Here is an 18917-nt window from a genome sequence, read left to right as displayed (position 1 = left end):
CTCCCAAGTGAGGTATCAAACCTTGTTCTAACTATCACGCTCCACCACCTCCCAAGTGAGGTATCAAACCTTGGTCAAACTACAGGCTCCACCACCTCCCAAGTGAGGTATCAAACCTTGGTCTAACTACAGGCTCCACTGCCTCACCAGTGAGGTATCAAACCTTAGTCTAACTACCACGCTCCACCACCTCCCAAGTGAGGTATCAAACCTTGGTCAAACTACCACGCTCCACTGCCTCCCCAGTGAGGTATCAAACCTTGGTCTAACTACCACGCTCCACTGCCTCCCCAGTGAGGTATCAAACCTTGGTCTAACTAAAGTGTCCACTGCCTCACCGGTGAGGTATCAAACCTTGGTCTAACTACAGACTCCACTGCCAACCAGATCTTTCCTATACACAAAGTCCATAAGGATGTCACATACCTCTTCGTAATGAGCCTGAGTGTACTTGGGGGGGAACCCGGCGATTGGAGGGGGTGTGGCGCGGCCCTGGTCATGGAAGGCCGGGGGGACAGAATTGACCATTCTGCCGGTGTTGTAGTTGCACTCCAAGGTGTAGCTGAAACACATACAGCAGTATTCCTGTCAGCTGGCATAGACAAGGCAGGGGCTAGTGTTGACATGGATAACAATACACACGACATACACAGCACTGATGACGTCATGTAGAGGCCACTGTTGACATGGATAACAATACACACCACATACACAGCACTGATGACGTCATGTAGAGGCCACTGTTGACATGGATAACAATACACACCACATACACAGCACTGATGACGTCATGTAGAGGCCACTGTTGACATGGATAACAATACACACCACATACACAGCACTGATGACGTCATGAAGAGGCTACTGTTGACATGGATAACAATACACACCACATACACAGCACTGATGACGTCATGTAGAGACCACTGTTGACATGGATAACAATACACATGACATACACAGCACTGATGACGTCATGCAGAGACCACTGTTGACATGGATAACAATACACACGACATACACAGCACTGATGACGTCATGTAGAGGCCACTGTTGACATGGATAACAATACACATGACATACACAGCACTGATGACGTCATGCAGAGACCACTGTTGACATGGATAACAATACACATGACATACACAGCACTGATGACGTCATGCAGAGGCCACTGTTGACATCGATAACAATACACACGACATACACAGCACTGATGACGTAAACAGTTATGATATCATGTATGTTGCTTTTGATATCCCAAACTAAACTTGTGTCAGAAATGTATTTATGACACACTAACACTCATTTCCTAGAATCAGTACAAGGATCACACTCAAGTACTTACTTCTCCCCTGTGGGGACTTCAGGGTAGAATAGATTCCCAACTCACCTGTGTATGATGCCAATAGCCTTGAACACAGCGACTCTGCCGCTGCCTTCTTTGGACATCCCATCACGCCTGTCCTTCGAGTACATGTTCCGCTCCGAGAAGTTGCAGCCCGTGAAGTCAAAGTGTGCTGTGTTGATGGAGATCAACTTTGGGAACATCATGTTTTCAACCTGGCGATAACAACAGTTACAGTCAGATACACATGGTTACAGTCAGATACACATGGCTACAGTCAGATACACATGGTTACAGTCAGAAATATGACTACAGTCAGATACACATGGTTACAGTCAGATACACATGGCTTACAGCCAGAAACACATGGTTACAGTCAGATACACATGGTTACAGTCAGAAACATGACTACAGTCAGAAACATGACTACAGTCAGATACACATGGTTACAGTCAGATACACATGGTTACAGTCAGATACATGGCTACAGTCAGATACACATGACTTAAAGTCAGAAACACATGGTTACAGTCAGATACACATGGTTACAGTCAGATACACATGGTTACAGTCAGAAGCACATGGTTACAGTCAGAAACACATGGTTACAGTCAAATACACATGGTTACAGTCAGATACATGGGCTACAGTCAGATACACATGGCTTACAGTTAGAAACACATGGTTACAGTCAGATACACATGGTTACAGTCAGATACACATGGTAACAGTCAGAAACACATGGCTTACAGTCAGAAACACATGGTTACAGACAGATACACATGGTTACAGTCAGATACACATGGTTACAGTCAGATACAAATGGTTAACAGTCGGAAACACATGGTTACAGTCAGATACACATGGTTACAGTCAGATACACATGGCTTACTGTCAGAAACACATGGTTACAGTCAGATACACATGGTTACAGTCAGATACATACGGCTTACAGTCAGAAGCACATGGTTACAGTCAGATACATATGGTTACAGTCAGAAACACATGGCTTACAGTCAGAAACACATGGTTACAGTCAGGTACACATGGTTACAGTCAGATACACATGGTTACAGTCAGATACATGGCTACAGTCAGATACACATGGCTTACAGTCAGAAACACATGGTTACAGTCAGATACTCATGGTTACAGTCAGATACACATGGTTACAGTCAGAAACACATGGTTACAGTCAGAAACACATGGCTAACAGTCAGAAACACATGGTTACAGTCAGATACACATGGTTACAGTCAGATACACATGGTTACAGTCAGATACATGGCTACAGTCAGATACATATGGCTTACAGTCAGATACACATGGTTACAGTCAGATACACATGGCTTACAGTCAGAAACACATGGTTACAGTCAGATACACATGGTTACAGTCAGATACATGGCTACAGTCGGATACATATGGCTTACAGTCAGATACACATGGTTACAATCAGATACACATGGTTACAGTCAGAAACACATGGTTACAGTCAGATACACATGGTTACAGTCAGAAACACATGGTTACAGTCAGATACACATGGTTACAGTCAGAAACACATGGTTACAGTCAGATACACATGGTTACAATCAGATACACATGGTTACAGTCAGATACACATGGTTACAGTCAGAAACACATGGTTACAGTCAGATACACATGGTTACAGTCAGATACACATGGTTACAGTCAGATACACATGGTTACAGTCAGATACACATGGTTACAGTCAGATACATATGGTTACAGTCAGAAACACATGGCTTACAGTCAGAAACATATGGTTACAGTCAGGTACACATGGTTACAATCAGATACACATGGTTACAGTCAGATACATGGCTACAGTCAGGTACACATGGCTTACAGTCAGAAACACATGGTTACAGTCAGATACACATGGTTACAGTCAGATACACATGGTTACAGTCAGAAACACATGGCTAACAGTCAGAAACACATGGTTACAGCCAGATACACATGGTTACAGTCAGATACACATGGTTACAGTCAGATACATGGCTACAGTCAGATACATATGGCTTACAGTCAGATACATATGGTTACAGTCAGATACACATGGCTTACAGTCAGAAACACATGGTTACAGTCAGATACACATGGTTACAGTCAGATACATGGCTACAGTCAGATACATATGGCTTACAGTCAGATACACATGGTTACAATCAGATACACATGGTTACAGTCAGAAACACATGGTTACAGTCAGATACACATGGTTACAGTCAGATACACATGGTTACAGTCAGATACATGGCTACAGTCAGATATATATGGCTTACAGTCAGATACACATGGTTACAGTTAGATACACATGGCTTACAGTCAGAAACACATGGTTACAGTCAGATACACATGGTTACAGTCAGATACATGGCTACAGTCGGATACATATGGCTTACAGTCAGATACACATGGTTACAATCAGATACACATGGTTACAGTCAGAAACACATGGTTACAGTCAGATACACATGGTTACAGTCAGATACACATGGTTACAGTCAGATACACATGGTTACAGTCAGAAACACATAATAGATGAAGACTATTGTCCTGCTTGTCAGTCCTCATGGAGAGAAGCTGTCTTTTCCACATCAAATGATCAATAAAAAAGAATCTTACAAAGATGCCTGCCTCCCTCAACAGTTTGCCATAGAAACTTCTGAGTCTACTACAGACCGAACCTGTCTCGTGACTCCATTTCCAGTAGATTTTATTGTGAATATGAGGATGATTATTAGCATAGCTCACCTGACCAAAGGAACCTTTTAAGCTTCAGACATGTTGGACTTTCTCCAAAGTCAGAAAATGAGAACAAATTAATCTTAACTTTTCATCCTAAACAATACTTTTTTGTATGTCTTAGAACAACAGATTTTACCGACTTACATGACCTGACACTGTATATTAACTAAGGACATGTCAGTTCCACACAGAAGAGCAGACAATATCAAGCAGTGTTTGAAAATATGCAAACAAGTCAATGGGCCGCTCCATAAACCTAATGTTGAAAGTTTTAAATTTAGGGTGTCAAGATTCCAACACTACAAGAGTTGACCTGAAGCACCCCAGGAACCACGGATGTGTAACACGGAATATGTTACCAAGAAAACATGGATCTTTTTACACTCATAAGCAAAACTCACCATCATCATGACCCTAGTGCACTGAGCATGATCATAATAAGAAGCAGTCGCAGCTCACCTGAGTATCTTCATTCTCATAGTAGTTGCCGTAGATGAAGCAGCCTCGTTTCGACGCATGCCCATGTAAATCCACATAAAAAGCTATCCCACTCTCATGAGGAGGAATCTCTTTGAGTTTCGGATCTGACAGATGAGGGGAGTTAGTGCTAGTGACGTACACGGCCCCCTCATCCTCCGACCCTTCGTTGCCAAGGTTGTCTGTGTCTCCATCACCCTCATCATCTGTATCAGCCATCAACTCATTGGCCGGGCCACCATCACATCGGAAGTCATCTGACATGTTCAGTTCTGACAGGCGGAGTCTCAACTCGCTGTCCACGCGGCGCTGGTCTTTGGTCATGTCGAGATTACTGAGTACACTACAACATGAAGACGACACGTGGTTGGCAGGCATGGTGTCCGGAGCCAGTCCACCATCGCTCAATGATGTGTCTGTCCCGTCAAGATCTGCAAGGTTCAGAGGTTCAATCTGAAATGACTTTGGTTGAGCTGAATCCATGTGACTTGAGTCTAGTCCTTCAACATCAAGCGTGGGCAGCTTGTTCGTTTCATGAAGCCATGTGGCCTCACTTCCGCCCGGATTCCGGTCACTTCGATGACTGTCCACTGGTTCAACACGGTCTCTGATCACAACAGTTGTAGCACCACTGCCCGGCGTCCTTGACGAGAGAGGGTCAGCTCCGACCAGTGTCCGAGAACTCAGGGCTTCCCCCTGACCTGACAGGTTGAGCCTCGGGGTACGTGTTGCTGGTCGCTGTGGACTAGACACAAGTTCTCCCTGTGGGAAGTTGACCTGAATGTCAGACAGGTCACCCTCTTTCTTGATGCGGTTGTGGACGTGGTGGTAGATGATGACGCTCTTCGCAGCGTAGATGGATGGATGGAGGGTGAAACTTGGGTCAAGGTACATGCGGTTCAGGTTGACGCCCCGCTGGTCAGTCCTGTAGTGACCTCGCATCACCCCGTCCGGATTCAGCATCGGTATCAGTTTAAACACATACTGTTTACGTAGCTGTTGAGCTCGACAGTCATCTTCTCGCAAGATAAAATCCAAGAATCCATTAAACACAAAACTTGCCGGTGTTTCCCCTGGATGAACACGACTGCTCAGTAAATACACCTGGAACAACAAATAACTCCTCAGTAAATACACCTGGAACGACAGATAACTCCTCAGTAAATAGACCTGGAACAACAAATAACTCCTCAGTAAATACACCTGGAACAACAAATAACTCCTCAGTAAATACATCTGGAAGAACAAATAACTCCTGAGTAAATACACCTGGAACAACAAATAACTCCTCAGTAAATACATCTGGAACGACAGATAACTCCTCAGTAAATACATCTGGAACAACAAATAACTCCTCAGTAAATACATCTGGAACAACAAATAACTCCTCAGTAAATACACCTGGAACAACAAATAACTCCTCAGTAAATACATCTGGAAGAACAAATAACTCCTCAGTAAATACACCTGGAAGAACAAATAACTCCTGAGTAAATACACCTGGAACAACAAATAACTCCTCAGTAAATACACCTGGAACAACAAATAACTCCTCAGTAAATACACCTGGAAGAACAAATAACTCCTCAGTAAATACACCTGGAACAACAAATAACTCCTCAGTAAATACATCTGGAACGACAGATAACTCCTCAGTAAATACATCTGGAACAACAAATAACTCCTGAGTAAATACACCTGGAACAACAAATAACTCCTCAGTAAATACATCTGGAACGACAGATAACTCCTCAGTAAATACATCTGGCAGAATAAATAACTCCTCAGTAAATACATCTGGAACGACAGATAACTCCTCAGTAAATACACCTGGAACAACAAATAACTCCTCAGTAAATACACCTGGAACGACAGATAACTCCTCAGTAAATACATCTGGCAGAACAAATAACTCCTCAGTAAATACATCTGGAACGACAAATAGCTCCTCAGTAAATACACCTGGAACAACAAATAACTCCTCAGTAAATACACCTGGAACGACAGATAACTCCTCAGTAAATACACCTGGAACAACAAATAACTCCTCAGTAAATACACCTGGAACGACAGATAACTCCTCAGTAAATACATCTGGCAGAACAAATAACTCCTCAGTAAATACACCTGGAACAACAAATAACTCCTCAGTAAATACACCTGGAACAACAAATAACTCCTCAGTAAATACACCTGGAACGACAGATAACTCCTCAGTAAATACATCTGGCAGAACAAATAACTCCTCAGTAAATAGACCTGGAACAACAGATAACTCCTCAGTAAATACATCTGGCAGAACAAATAACTCCTCAGTAAATACATCTGGAACGACAAATAGCTCCTCAGTAAATACACCTGGAACAACAAATAACTCCTCAGTAAATACACCTGGAACAACAAATAACTCCTCAGTAAATACACCTGGAATGACAAATAACTCCTCAGTAAATACACCTGGATAACTTGTTATCAGTACACTGAATAAAACTGTGATATCATAGTCAATCATTAAAATGAATACAACTGTGACATCATTCATTACATTGAATACAACTGCGACATCATATTCAAACATTAAACTGAATACAACTGTGACATCCAATCATTACACTGAATACAACTGTGACATCATACCCAATCACTAAACTGAATACAACTGTGACATCATACCCAATCACTAAACTGAATACAACTGGGACATCATAGTCAATCATAACACTGAATACAACTGGGACATCATAGTCAATCATAACACTGAATACAACTGGGACATCCAATCATTACACTCAATACAACTGTGACACCATACCCAATCACTAAACTGAATACAACTATGACATCACAGTCAATTTTAACACTGAACAGAACTGTGGCATCATAAACAAGCATTACAATGAATACAACTATGACATCATACCCAATCATTACACTAAAAACATCAATCTTAACACTTAATACAACTGTGATATCATACCCAATCATTAAACTGAATACAACTGACACCATACCCAATCATTACACTGAATACAACAGTGACAAAATACCCAATCATTATACTGAATACAACTGTGACATCATACCCAATCATTACACTAAATACAACTGTGACATCAAACCCAATCATTATACTGAATACAACTGTGACATCAAACCCAATCATTACACTAAATACAACTGTAAGATCATACCCAATCACTGAACTGAATACAACTGTGACATCATACCCAATCATTACACTGAATACAACTGTAAGATCATACCCAACCACTGAACTCAATACAACTGTGACATCATAGTCAATCATTACACTGCATACAACTGTCACATCATACAATCATTACAATGACTACATCTGTGATATCATACAATCATTACACTGAATACAACTGTGGCATCATACCCAATCATTACACTAAATACAACTGTTACATCAATCATAACACTGAATACAACTGTGATATCATACAATCAGTACACTGAATACAACTGTGATATCATACAATCATTACACTGAATACAACTGTGGTATCATACCCAATCATTACACTGCATACAACTGTGACATCATACCCAAGCATTACACTGAATACAACTGTGACATCATACAATCATAACACTGGATACAGCTATGACATCGTACCCAATCAGTATACTGAATACAATTGTGACATCAAACCCAATCAGTACACTTAATACAACTGTGATATCATAGCCAATCAGTACACTGAATACAACTGTGATATCATAGCCAATCAGTACAATGAATACAACTGTGATATCATACCAAATCAGTACACTGATGACAGACAACTTCTCTCACCCGTTTGCCTTTGAACTGTCTACATCTGGGCGTGGCCTTGTCAGGAAACAGTTTGCCGTCAAATCTGGGTTCCCGCTGTGAGCAGAGCTTGTGACAAGACGTGACTGTGATGAGGTCCACCCGCAGGTTGTCCAGAGATTTACACAGAAGTTCTCGATGATAGTAGATGGAGTCAGGTCGGCTACAACCGATAACACAAAGGAAGGTGAACATGTTCTGCATGCAGTACTTAATGTTGTACACTGTAACTGAACCAGTCTGACACTTTAGCCAATAGATAAAAGCCCATTTCTAGAAAATTTTCTTTCATTTCAGTCTGGTTTCAATGATGACTTTAACAATAGTTCAGTCATATCACGGCGTGTGAACCTATTGTGTGAGGAAAGGCTCAAGGGCACTGGTCTGGAGCAATATCCATGTTTAAACTATGCGTAGACTTTAATCTACCGACAGACTTCAGAAAGACACCTTTGACTACCTACCTGTCAGGGCTGAGGTTTTTGCAATGTTCAAACTTTTTATCGAGTTCGGTCAGCCTGTCCTGGGACTCGGTGTAAGACCAGGGGTAGCTGAAGGCGAAGTACACCGTCGCTCCCTTGATGTCCGGGAACCGGTAGCTGAAGCTCAGGATAAACTGACCATCCACCGTCTGGAGACCAAACATATGATACATCCATCAGACAGCCACCAACATTCCACTGATCATTCCTTCATTTGAATGGAACTTCTTTACAATGTTCATCATGGAATTTTTGAATTATGAAAATACCTTTTGTTTTTGTAAATTTCAACTTTCATTGATAGTTGTATAGCAAGAAGTTAAACATTTCAAAATTTATCCACTGTGTTAAAGCATAAAGTTATCTGTCACAGTAGCAACCTTCTTTCTATGTATGCTCGATCATGAATGGGTGAGGGGGGCCTTCACCCACATGCCCTGCTGTCACCCACATGCCCTGCTGTCACCACATGCCCTGCTGTCACCACATGCCCTGCTGTAACCCACGTGCCCTGCTGTCACCCACATGCCCTGCTATCACCCACGTGCCCTGCTGTCACCCACCTGCTGTCACCCACTTGCCCTGCTGTCACCCACTTGCCCTGCTGCCACCAATGTGCCCTGCTGTCACCCACTGCCACCCACGTGCCCTGCTGTCACCCACGTGCCCTGCTGTCACCCACGTGCCCTGCTGTCACCCACGTGCCCTGCTGTCACCCACTGCCACCCACTTGCCCTGCTGTCACCCACATGCCCTGCTGTCACCCACTTGCCCTGCTGCCACCCACGTGCCCTGCTGTCACCCACTTGCCCTGCTGTCACCCACGTGCCCTGCTGTTACACACGTGCCCTGCTGTCACCCACGTGCCCTGCTGCCACCCACGTGCCCTGCTGTTACACACGTGCCCTGCTGTCACCCACGTGCCCTGCTGTCACCCACGTGTCCTGCTGTTACACACGTGCCCTGCTGTCACCCACGTGCCCTGCTGTCACCCACGTGCCCTGCTGTCACCCACATGCCCTGCTGTTACACACGTGCCCTGCTGTTACACACGTGCCCTGCTGTCACCCACGTGCCCTGTTGTTACACACGTGCCCTGCTGTTACACACGTGCCCTGCTGTCACCCACTTGCCCTGCTGTTACACACGTGCCCTGCTGTCACCCACGTGCCCTGCTGTCACCCACATGCCCTGCTGTCACCCACATGCCCTGCTGTCACCCACATGCCCTGCTGTTACACACGTGCCCTGCTGTCACCCACTTGCCCTGCTGTCACCCACATGCCCTGCTGTTACACACGTGCCCTGCTGTCACCCACTTGCCCTGCTGTTACACACGTGCCCTGCTGTCACCCACATGCCCTGCTGTTACACACGTGCCCAGCTGTCACCCACTTGCCCTGCTGTTACACACGTGCCCTGCTGTCACCCACGTGCCCTGCTGTCACCCACATGCCCTGCTGTCACCCACATGCCCTGCTGTCACCCACATGCCCTGCTGTTACACACGTGCCCTGCTGTCACCCACTTGCCCTGCTGTTACACACGTGCCCTGCTGTCACCCACATGCCCTGCTGTTACACACGTGCCCTGCTGTCACCCACTTGCCCTGCTGTTACACACGTGCCCTGCTGTCACCCACGTGCCCTGCTGTCACCCACATGCCCTGCTGTTACACACGTGCCCTGCTGTCACCCACTTGCCCTGCTGTTACACACGTGCCCTGCTGTCACCCACATGCCCTGCTGTCACCCACGTGCCCTGCTGTCACCCACGTGCCCTGCTGTCACTCACGTGCCCTACTGTTACACACGTGCCCTGCTGTCACCCACGTGCCCAGGGGGTGGAATGCATTTCAGACATTTCAGAAGAGTGATCTGATTTATCAAGATGTTTGTTCCGTTAAACAACAATTTAATTCAAATAATATGAATATTCATAACACAAGAGCAAATACCATAGCCCTCGTAGTCCTTAAATTCTTCACCTGGTTCATACACAGTGAGTCGAGAAGCCGTCAGTATCACTAACTGATTTTCCCTTTCAGCCAAGAAATTCCCATTTACCTCATAAGATGGCCGGTCTCTGATGCGTTCCCACTTTGGTCTGTTGGGGAGGATGCGTACAAGTGGGGTGTGACCCTGGCTGTACAGCTTGCCCTGCCGGTTCATGTTCATCACGTTGATCTTGATGAGGCGACCCGGGTTCCAGCCTCGGACCCCAAAGTAGAACCAGGATCTGCAACAAGATGACAACACAAGGATGGAAAACATTTGACAGGGAAACAGTCCAACTTTGACATGGTTTAAGCTCCCAATGTCATTTTGTAAAGTTTATTTTTCAATTACATGCGTCCAGTTCCACAAAGCAATCTTAGCACTATGACTGTCGTACATCTATTACATTATGTTAAGTCCATGTTTAAGTATATGAGTAACAGCCAACGTAGTGCTGAGATTGCTTTGAGAAACTAGGCGATGGCACTGAACCATTGCAAAATGATACAAATACTTCACATACAAACATGATAAAGCATTAGTTGATAATAACACTTGCTCTTATTTGTCATGACAATGAACCCATGAGATATTTTCTCCTAAATCCCAATCATGCTAACTGAACCTGTTCAATTCCTCCTACCTGTTCCCATTTTCAAACTCAGTGCCTCCACAGTCAGGTTTTGTCCACACATTGAACTCATAGTCCGGCCGAGGTTCTTGTCCGGAGTAGTAGCTGCCACCTGCAACACACACACAGCTACAACCAGTAGACTTCATACAACACACACACAGCTACAACCAGTAGACTTCATACAACACACACACAGCTACAACCAGTAGGCTTCATACACACAGCTACAACCAGTAGACTTCATACAACACACACACAGCTACAACCAGTAGGCTTCATACACACAGCTACAACCAGTAGACTTCATACACACAGCTACAACCTATTCAGCCAGGGTCAACTGTTGTTTATGCAGCTTTTCAAGGAGTCAATTTCCAAAAACTCTGTGTTACAATTCAATTACAACATTTCACACCTGATCTTAAACACTAATGCTCTTTCTGTAATCAACAATGATCAAAGAAGTGTAAACATATATAGTTATATATATTAATCATATTAATTTCAATCTTAAAAAAATAATAACAGTAATCTTGACTTTTAAAGGATAAAATGTTTTTAAAATCTTAGAGAAAGTAGGGTTATTTCATTCAGTAACCATGCCAACTGAAGAGCTGCTGAATTATGTTACAAGACTTTCATCATTAGAATCAGGATGTCATTCCCTATACTCGTCTAAGACCCAGACATTGTTGCTTGTGACCCAGGGCTGACCCAAACCAATCTCTGCCCAGCGATTCATACTTACACCTATCTGCCCTCACTGGTTAATGTAAAAGTAGGACTCCTTTAGCTGCAATAAATGAATACTCAACAAACTTGTGGTAGTTGTGACACAACTCTGTGGAGTCCCTGGACATTTTCTGGGATATTTACCAAGTTGTCATACTCAGTTGAATGTAATTATAACTGTAACACAAGGTGACTGCGTGCATGCACGTGAACACTTCCCATATGGGCATGAATATCGGGGCAATTATTTTCGGTCACTGACAGCCATTTTGCTTCATGTTGATTAGCTACGTTACAACTACTATTTTGTCCTACTGACTGGAACATTCTTTAACAACATGATGTCATATCAGTGCACTGGTGCAGATTAACTAATGATGAAACCACCCTTAGCTTATGGCGACACAGAACAGGTGTAGAAGCTCCTACCTGGCATGAAGGTTTCAGGTTACATTTACTGGAGTGATGTCTCTGATTATTGGGAAACACATACTTGTTATTTTTCTCACTTTCTGACAAATCTACTTATTTACAGGGATATTACTCAGCGTGGATACTTTTTTACCCACAACTGTCTGGTTCAATATGCTACTATTATATATTCTGTGTGTTACCATGGTTACAAATGGTTCATGTTTTCCAAAAGCGACAAAGGTTTCAGGAAATCAACATTGTTTACTTACTTGATTCATCTTCATCTTCCCTGACAACTTTTTCCACACAGGTGAGGTTGCCGGAGTCGAACTTTGACGTAAACAGTAGTCCTCCAACACGACTCTCCATGTTACCCGCTGCAGACAAACAGAGAGACAACATGAACTGAAGGGTGTTTAATGCAGTTGTCAGAAATACTCCAACTAAAACAAGCACGAAATACTCATATCCCCCGCCAATATGACATGTCAGGTCGTCAAAAAGCATGAGCCCCTAACTCAAAGCTAAGAAAAATAATTTTGGGAAAAAAAAAACCCTAACTATAAAAAGAAACCACAGAGCCTGTTCATCACTAGACCTATCTATGTGCTCAGTTTGTTGAAGAAATATTTACAGTTTTCAAGATCTGCTCCGGAGAGAAGCACCACCACTATTTTCAGTCTAAGTCAAATTCAGTCCGTGTAAACTTGAAAAATCAATTTTACTAAAATCCTTACACTGAGAAGGCACCAGTTCACGACGAGACCTATCTATGTGATATCTCTCATGCTTTTTGAGGCCTGCTCTGAAAATGAAACGTGAAGGACGGACGGACGGACGGATGGCACCCATTCCTTTTTCCCCCTTCCACTTCGTGACAAAAAGCCTGCAATAACTGAGTGGCTGGAGACTGAAAGAATCATCACGGATCCATGTTGTTGAGGTACACAGTAGAATAACACAACCACATGACTTACAACTAGCAGGAGAAACTGGGGACAACTTATAGAGCTGAGGAGGGGCATGGTTACACAGCCCCAGATATTTTAGGTCCAAAGGGCTAATTTAAAAACCTATTCAACTAATCCTCAGAGTTTATAGCTAGTCTTGCCAGACTGATTTGCTCGAAATGTTATTTATTTAAAATCAAAGCACTGAGATCTAATCAAGAATGATAGTCATCAACATGCTCAATGGTTAACAGTGGACTACCATACCATCACTGAAATTTGAATTGTTCCCAGCACATTTAGCCTGGCTGGTTACAGACACATCAACTAGTGTTAGGACAACCTGGATTACAGAAGACTGTGGGATCACCACATGTTAGGACAACCTGGATTATAGAAGACTGTGGGATCACCACATGTTAGGACAACCTGGATTATAGAGTACTGTGGGATCCCCACATGTTAGGACAACCTGGATTACAGAAGACTGTGGGATCCCCACATGTTAGGACAACCTGGATTACAGAAGACTGTGGGATCACCACATGTTAGGACAACCTGGATTACAGAAGACTGTGGGATCACCACATGTTAGGACAACCTGGATTATATAGGACTGTGGGATCACCACATGTTAGGACAACCTGGATTATATAGGACTGTGGAATCACCACATGTTAGGACTACCTGGATTACAGAAGACTGTGGGATCACCACATGTTAGGACAACATGGATTACAGAAGACTGTGGGATCACCACATGTTAGGAAAATCTGGATTACAGAAGACTGTTGGATCCCCACATGTTAGGACAACCTGGATTACAGAAGACTGTGGGATCACCACATGTTAGGACAACCTGGATTATAGAAGACTGTGGGATCACCACATGTTAGGACAACCTGGATTATAGAATACTGTGGGATCACCACATGTTAGGACAACCTGGATTACAGAAGACTGTGGGATCACCACGTGTTAGGACAACCTGGATTACAGAAGACTGTGGGATCACCACATGTTAGGACAACCTGGATTACAGAAAACTGTGGGATCACCACATGTTAGGACAACATGGATTACAGAAGACTGTGGGATCACTACATATTAGGACAACCTGGATTATAGAATACTGTGGGATCACCACATGTTAGGACAACCTGGATTACAGAAGACTGTGGGATCACAACGTTAGGACAACCTGGATTACAGAAGACTGTGGGATCACCACATGTTAGGAAAATCTGGATTACAGAAGACTGTTGGATCCCCACATGTTAGGACAACCTGGATTACAGAAGACTGTGGGATCACCATATGTTAGGACAACCTGGATTATAGAAGACTGTGGGATCACCACATGTTAGGACAACCTGGATTATAGAATACTGTGGGATCACCACATGTTAGGACAACATGGATTACAGAAGACTGTGGGATCACCACATGTTAGGACAACCTGGATTACAGAAGACTGTGGGATCACCACGTTAGGACAACCTGGATTACAGAAGACTGTGGGATCACCACATGTTAGGACAACCTGGATTACAGAGGACTGTGGGATAACCACGTTAGGACAACCTGGATTACAGAAGACTGTGGGATCACCACATGTTAGGACAACATGGATTATAGAAGACTGTGGGATCCCCACATGTTAGGACAACCTGGATTACAGAAGACTGTGGGATCACCACATGTTAAGACAACCTGGATTATAGAAGACTGTGGGATCACCACATGTTAGGACAACCTGGATTATAGAAGACTGTGGGATCACTACATGTTAGGACAACCTGGATTATAGAATACTGTGGGATCACCACATGTTAGGACAACCTGGATTACAGAAGACTGTGAGATCATCACATGTTAGGACAACCTGGATTACAGAAGACTGTGGGATCACCACGTTAGGAGAACCTGGATTACAGAAGACTGTGGGATCACCACATGTTAGGACAACCTGGATTATATAGGACTGTGGGATCACCACATGTTAGGACAACCTGGATTATATAGGACTGTGGAATCACCACATGTTAGGACTACCTGGATTATAGAAGGCTGTGGGATCACCACATGTTAGGACAACATGGATTACAGAAGACTGTGGGATCACCACATGTTAGGACAACCTGGATTACAGAAGACTGTGGGATCACCACATGTTAGGACAACCTGGATTATAGAAGACTGTGGGATCACCACATGTTAGGACAACCTTGATTACAGAAGACTGTGGGATCACCACATGTTAGGACAACCTTGATTACAGAAGACTATGGGATCACCACATGTTAGGACAACCTGGATTATATAGGACTGTGGGATCACCACATGGTAGGACAACCTGGATTATAGAAGACTGTGGGATCACCACATGTTAGGACAACCTGGATTATATAGGACTGTGGGACATTCTACTTAGGACTTTGCCTTTGATTATTCAGAATACAGGGTTCACTCTAGAAATATTCTGACATTGGCCTGACTACATGATCACTACATTAATGAAGAATGACATGACAAGCAGCATGTCCCAGAAGTACTTACCTTACAGAACACTACAGTAGGTAGATGGGAAAAGAATGCTGTGCTGTTGGTAATGCAGACGTTACAAACAGCATCATGCCATTGTGCAATCAAGACACTACGGCACATCCCCAAAAACTGTCAACATTGTTGAAGCAGCTGCAACAAAGGATCTTGTTCATGATTTTGTACATGTTGTTGTACATGTTGTTGTACATGTTGTTGTACATGGGAAATACAACATCAGGCCACGCATTTTAATTTACTGTTTCATGGGCCTGCTGTGGCTACTGAAAAGCAGCTGGAAAAGAAATAAATTAAACATAAAAAGATGTATTTTTATTATGTCTCCCGATAGTAATATTAACCCTCTTTAGTCTTATACAACACAAAATGTTATATATAAATTCCATGTCTCCACTACTATCCAGGATTCAAGAACCAGCTGCAGTCTTAACTTCACGGCAGAATGACTTTCATATAAATATTTAAATGATTGGCATAGCTATTTATTTTTATTTTTATTTCGACTGACCTTGTGTGGAAAAAACTGGAATAGATCCGTGAAACATAAAATAAAAAAAAGTGTGGCATCATGCTGTTTTAGACAAGTTAACGTGGTTAGATAGGAGCACTTATTGAAATGCATTTATGTGGTTCTTAATGATGTTAACATCCGGTAAACAGTTCAACTACTTACCAAACTGTGTCAAACATATTTTTTTTTATTATACTAAACATGGTAAACATGATCAAATGTGCTCATCTATTGAGAAAAATTCATGTGAAATATTTCTTCACATATTATCGTTTATCTGACTATGACATGATAACGAAATAGTTCAATACCTGCAACAAACCTGGAAAAACAAACGCTGGCACTGACAAAATAAACTTGGTCCTTCAATAAAACTGTTCATGGTCCTATACAAGCATGAACAGTTCAGCGTGCTGGAAGACCTCTGGATTTGGACTTTTCAGGCACTTAGCATCATTTTCCCACATTGACACAGTTCTATGGAACACTGATCAACAACAATACAAGGTCCAGACTGCAAACACACCTCCTTACTCTCCACTGCCTCAACTAGACATTGTCCAGTCTAGTTCTTTGTGTAGCGTTATGAGTACATTCTAGGATATGGATCAGGCACATTATAAATATGCATTATTATCAACGGTGAGCAGTAATGTGGCTGGTATCCAAACCTTGAACAAAAGGCATTTAAGTCCCGTGAAGATTCCGGGTTAGAATTGGTCTTCAGAAACCCATGCTCACGGATAATTCTAGGGTGGGGCCTTGTGCTTATAGCCCCTAAAATTGAAAAAAGGCCCATATTTTCAAATACAATGGGCTAATTTAACATTGTGATGTATGGGCGTACCTCTGGAATATTTACAATTTTCACATAAAGGGCCAACGTCAGAAAATTCCTAGAGTGGACCCTGCATGCTGTTGTAAGGGGCGACTAATGGGATTGTGTGGTCAGGCTCGCTGACTTGGTTCATGCATATCATTGTATCCAAATTGCATAGATCGATGCTCATGATGTCCATCACTGGTTTGTATGGTCAGAACTCTATTATTTACAGACCGCCATCACACAGTTGGAATATTGCTGAGTGCGGCGTAACAACAAACTACACTATCAGGAACAATCTAGATGACACAAAATATAAGAGATGGGTTCGTAATTTCGCAGTTATGCAAAGTGACATACAGTCGATAAAGAAATTACTTCATGAAGTAAGTTGTCAGCACTACTACAACACTCTATCAGCTGACTTTTTCCAATCCACCGGTACAAACCTCAAAAGGTGCTTCTGACAAGTTGAAACGAATCATGTTTATGGACGGATTCAGACTTGTCAGTACGAACAGGAAAACTCTCATTTCACAAATAATATCGTTCGAGTATGTGACTAAAACATACCTAAATGTAATCAACATGTCTGCAAGGTATTCCTTTTCCAAGCGGGTATAAAAATCATAAATCACATAGCTTCCTGTAGTTTTTTAGTGCTACGGCAGACATATTGTAAACTATCATGGTTGCCGACCATGTGATCCGTACTAACCAATCAAGTTTAAGCCCTTAATCACATGATCAAAACATGGACGATCCCGTTAAAGTCAGCACGTGACAATCTTCGTTCTATCCTGAGTAGAATGGGGTTCATCAGGTGTATTCGTGTTTAGTCAGGAAAATTATTCTTACTTCTTCCAGTTGTTAATAAACATTGTCCAGACTAGATCTACATATTGATTACTTCCTAAAGATGGAGGGAATGTTGTTACACTTCACAATTAATCAGATAAAAATTGTTTCTGGAATCATATAGGTGTACTTGAATACTATCCGCGCTTGCAGATGAACATTTTTGTTTGTTGTTGTATGCCACACTCAGCAGTCGATCAGCAACATAACGGCGGTCTGTGAATCATCGAGTCTGGTCCAGACAAACCTGTGACTGAAAGCACGCGCACCTATGACCCCGGGTATTTGAGACCGACACTTTTTAAAGTGCAATTTGTGACTAAATATATAAACAGCAGAATCAGAAGATTACCGTATTTCCCCTAACAGGCGCCTCGGCGGTCTTGTTCTATGAACAAGCTTCCAAATTCGGCAGGTAATATACCCGGCGCTTAATATTTCAACAACAGTGCTGCATTGGCTACATTCACTAATGAAAAGTATGGAAGCGGAATGGTGACACATTCT

General features: G+C 42.8%; 1 protein-coding gene across 4 annotated transcripts in view; it reads right to left on the bottom strand.

Annotated features, from left to right (window-relative positions):
• LOC139479877 (cytosolic carboxypeptidase-like protein 5) overlaps positions 1-18209 on the bottom strand; it is a 43095-nt gene extending 24886 nt beyond the window's left edge. For all 4 annotated transcript variants that reach the window (XM_071262789.1, XM_071262791.1, XM_071262788.1 and 1 more), the window contains exons 1-10: positions 18126-18209; positions 16213-16350; positions 12973-13080; positions 11567-11666; positions 10993-11164; positions 8909-9075; positions 8427-8607; positions 4586-5707; positions 1394-1563; positions 427-562 (exon numbers count right to left, since the gene is read on the bottom strand). In XM_071262789.1, the coding sequence (XP_071118890.1) occupies positions 427-562; positions 1394-1563; positions 4586-5707; positions 8427-8607; positions 8909-9075; positions 10993-11164; positions 11567-11666; positions 12973-13072 (2148 nt within the window). In that variant the 5' untranslated portion in view covers positions 13073-13080; positions 16213-16350; positions 18126-18209. The remainder of the gene's footprint in view (positions 1-426; positions 563-1393; positions 1564-4585; positions 5708-8426; positions 8608-8908; positions 9076-10992; positions 11165-11566; positions 11667-12972; positions 13081-16212; positions 16351-18125) is intronic.
• Positions 18210-18917: the final 708 nt, after the last annotated feature.

This window comes from Haliotis cracherodii, unplaced genomic scaffold (assembly GCF_022045235.1).
Source record: "Haliotis cracherodii isolate W230 unplaced genomic scaffold, xgHalCrac1.p SCAF_4, whole genome shotgun sequence".
In the NCBI taxonomy this organism is placed as follows: domain Eukaryota; kingdom Metazoa; phylum Mollusca; class Gastropoda; order Lepetellida; family Haliotidae; genus Haliotis; species Haliotis cracherodii.
This window is presented reverse-complemented; position numbering and strand designations above follow the sequence as displayed.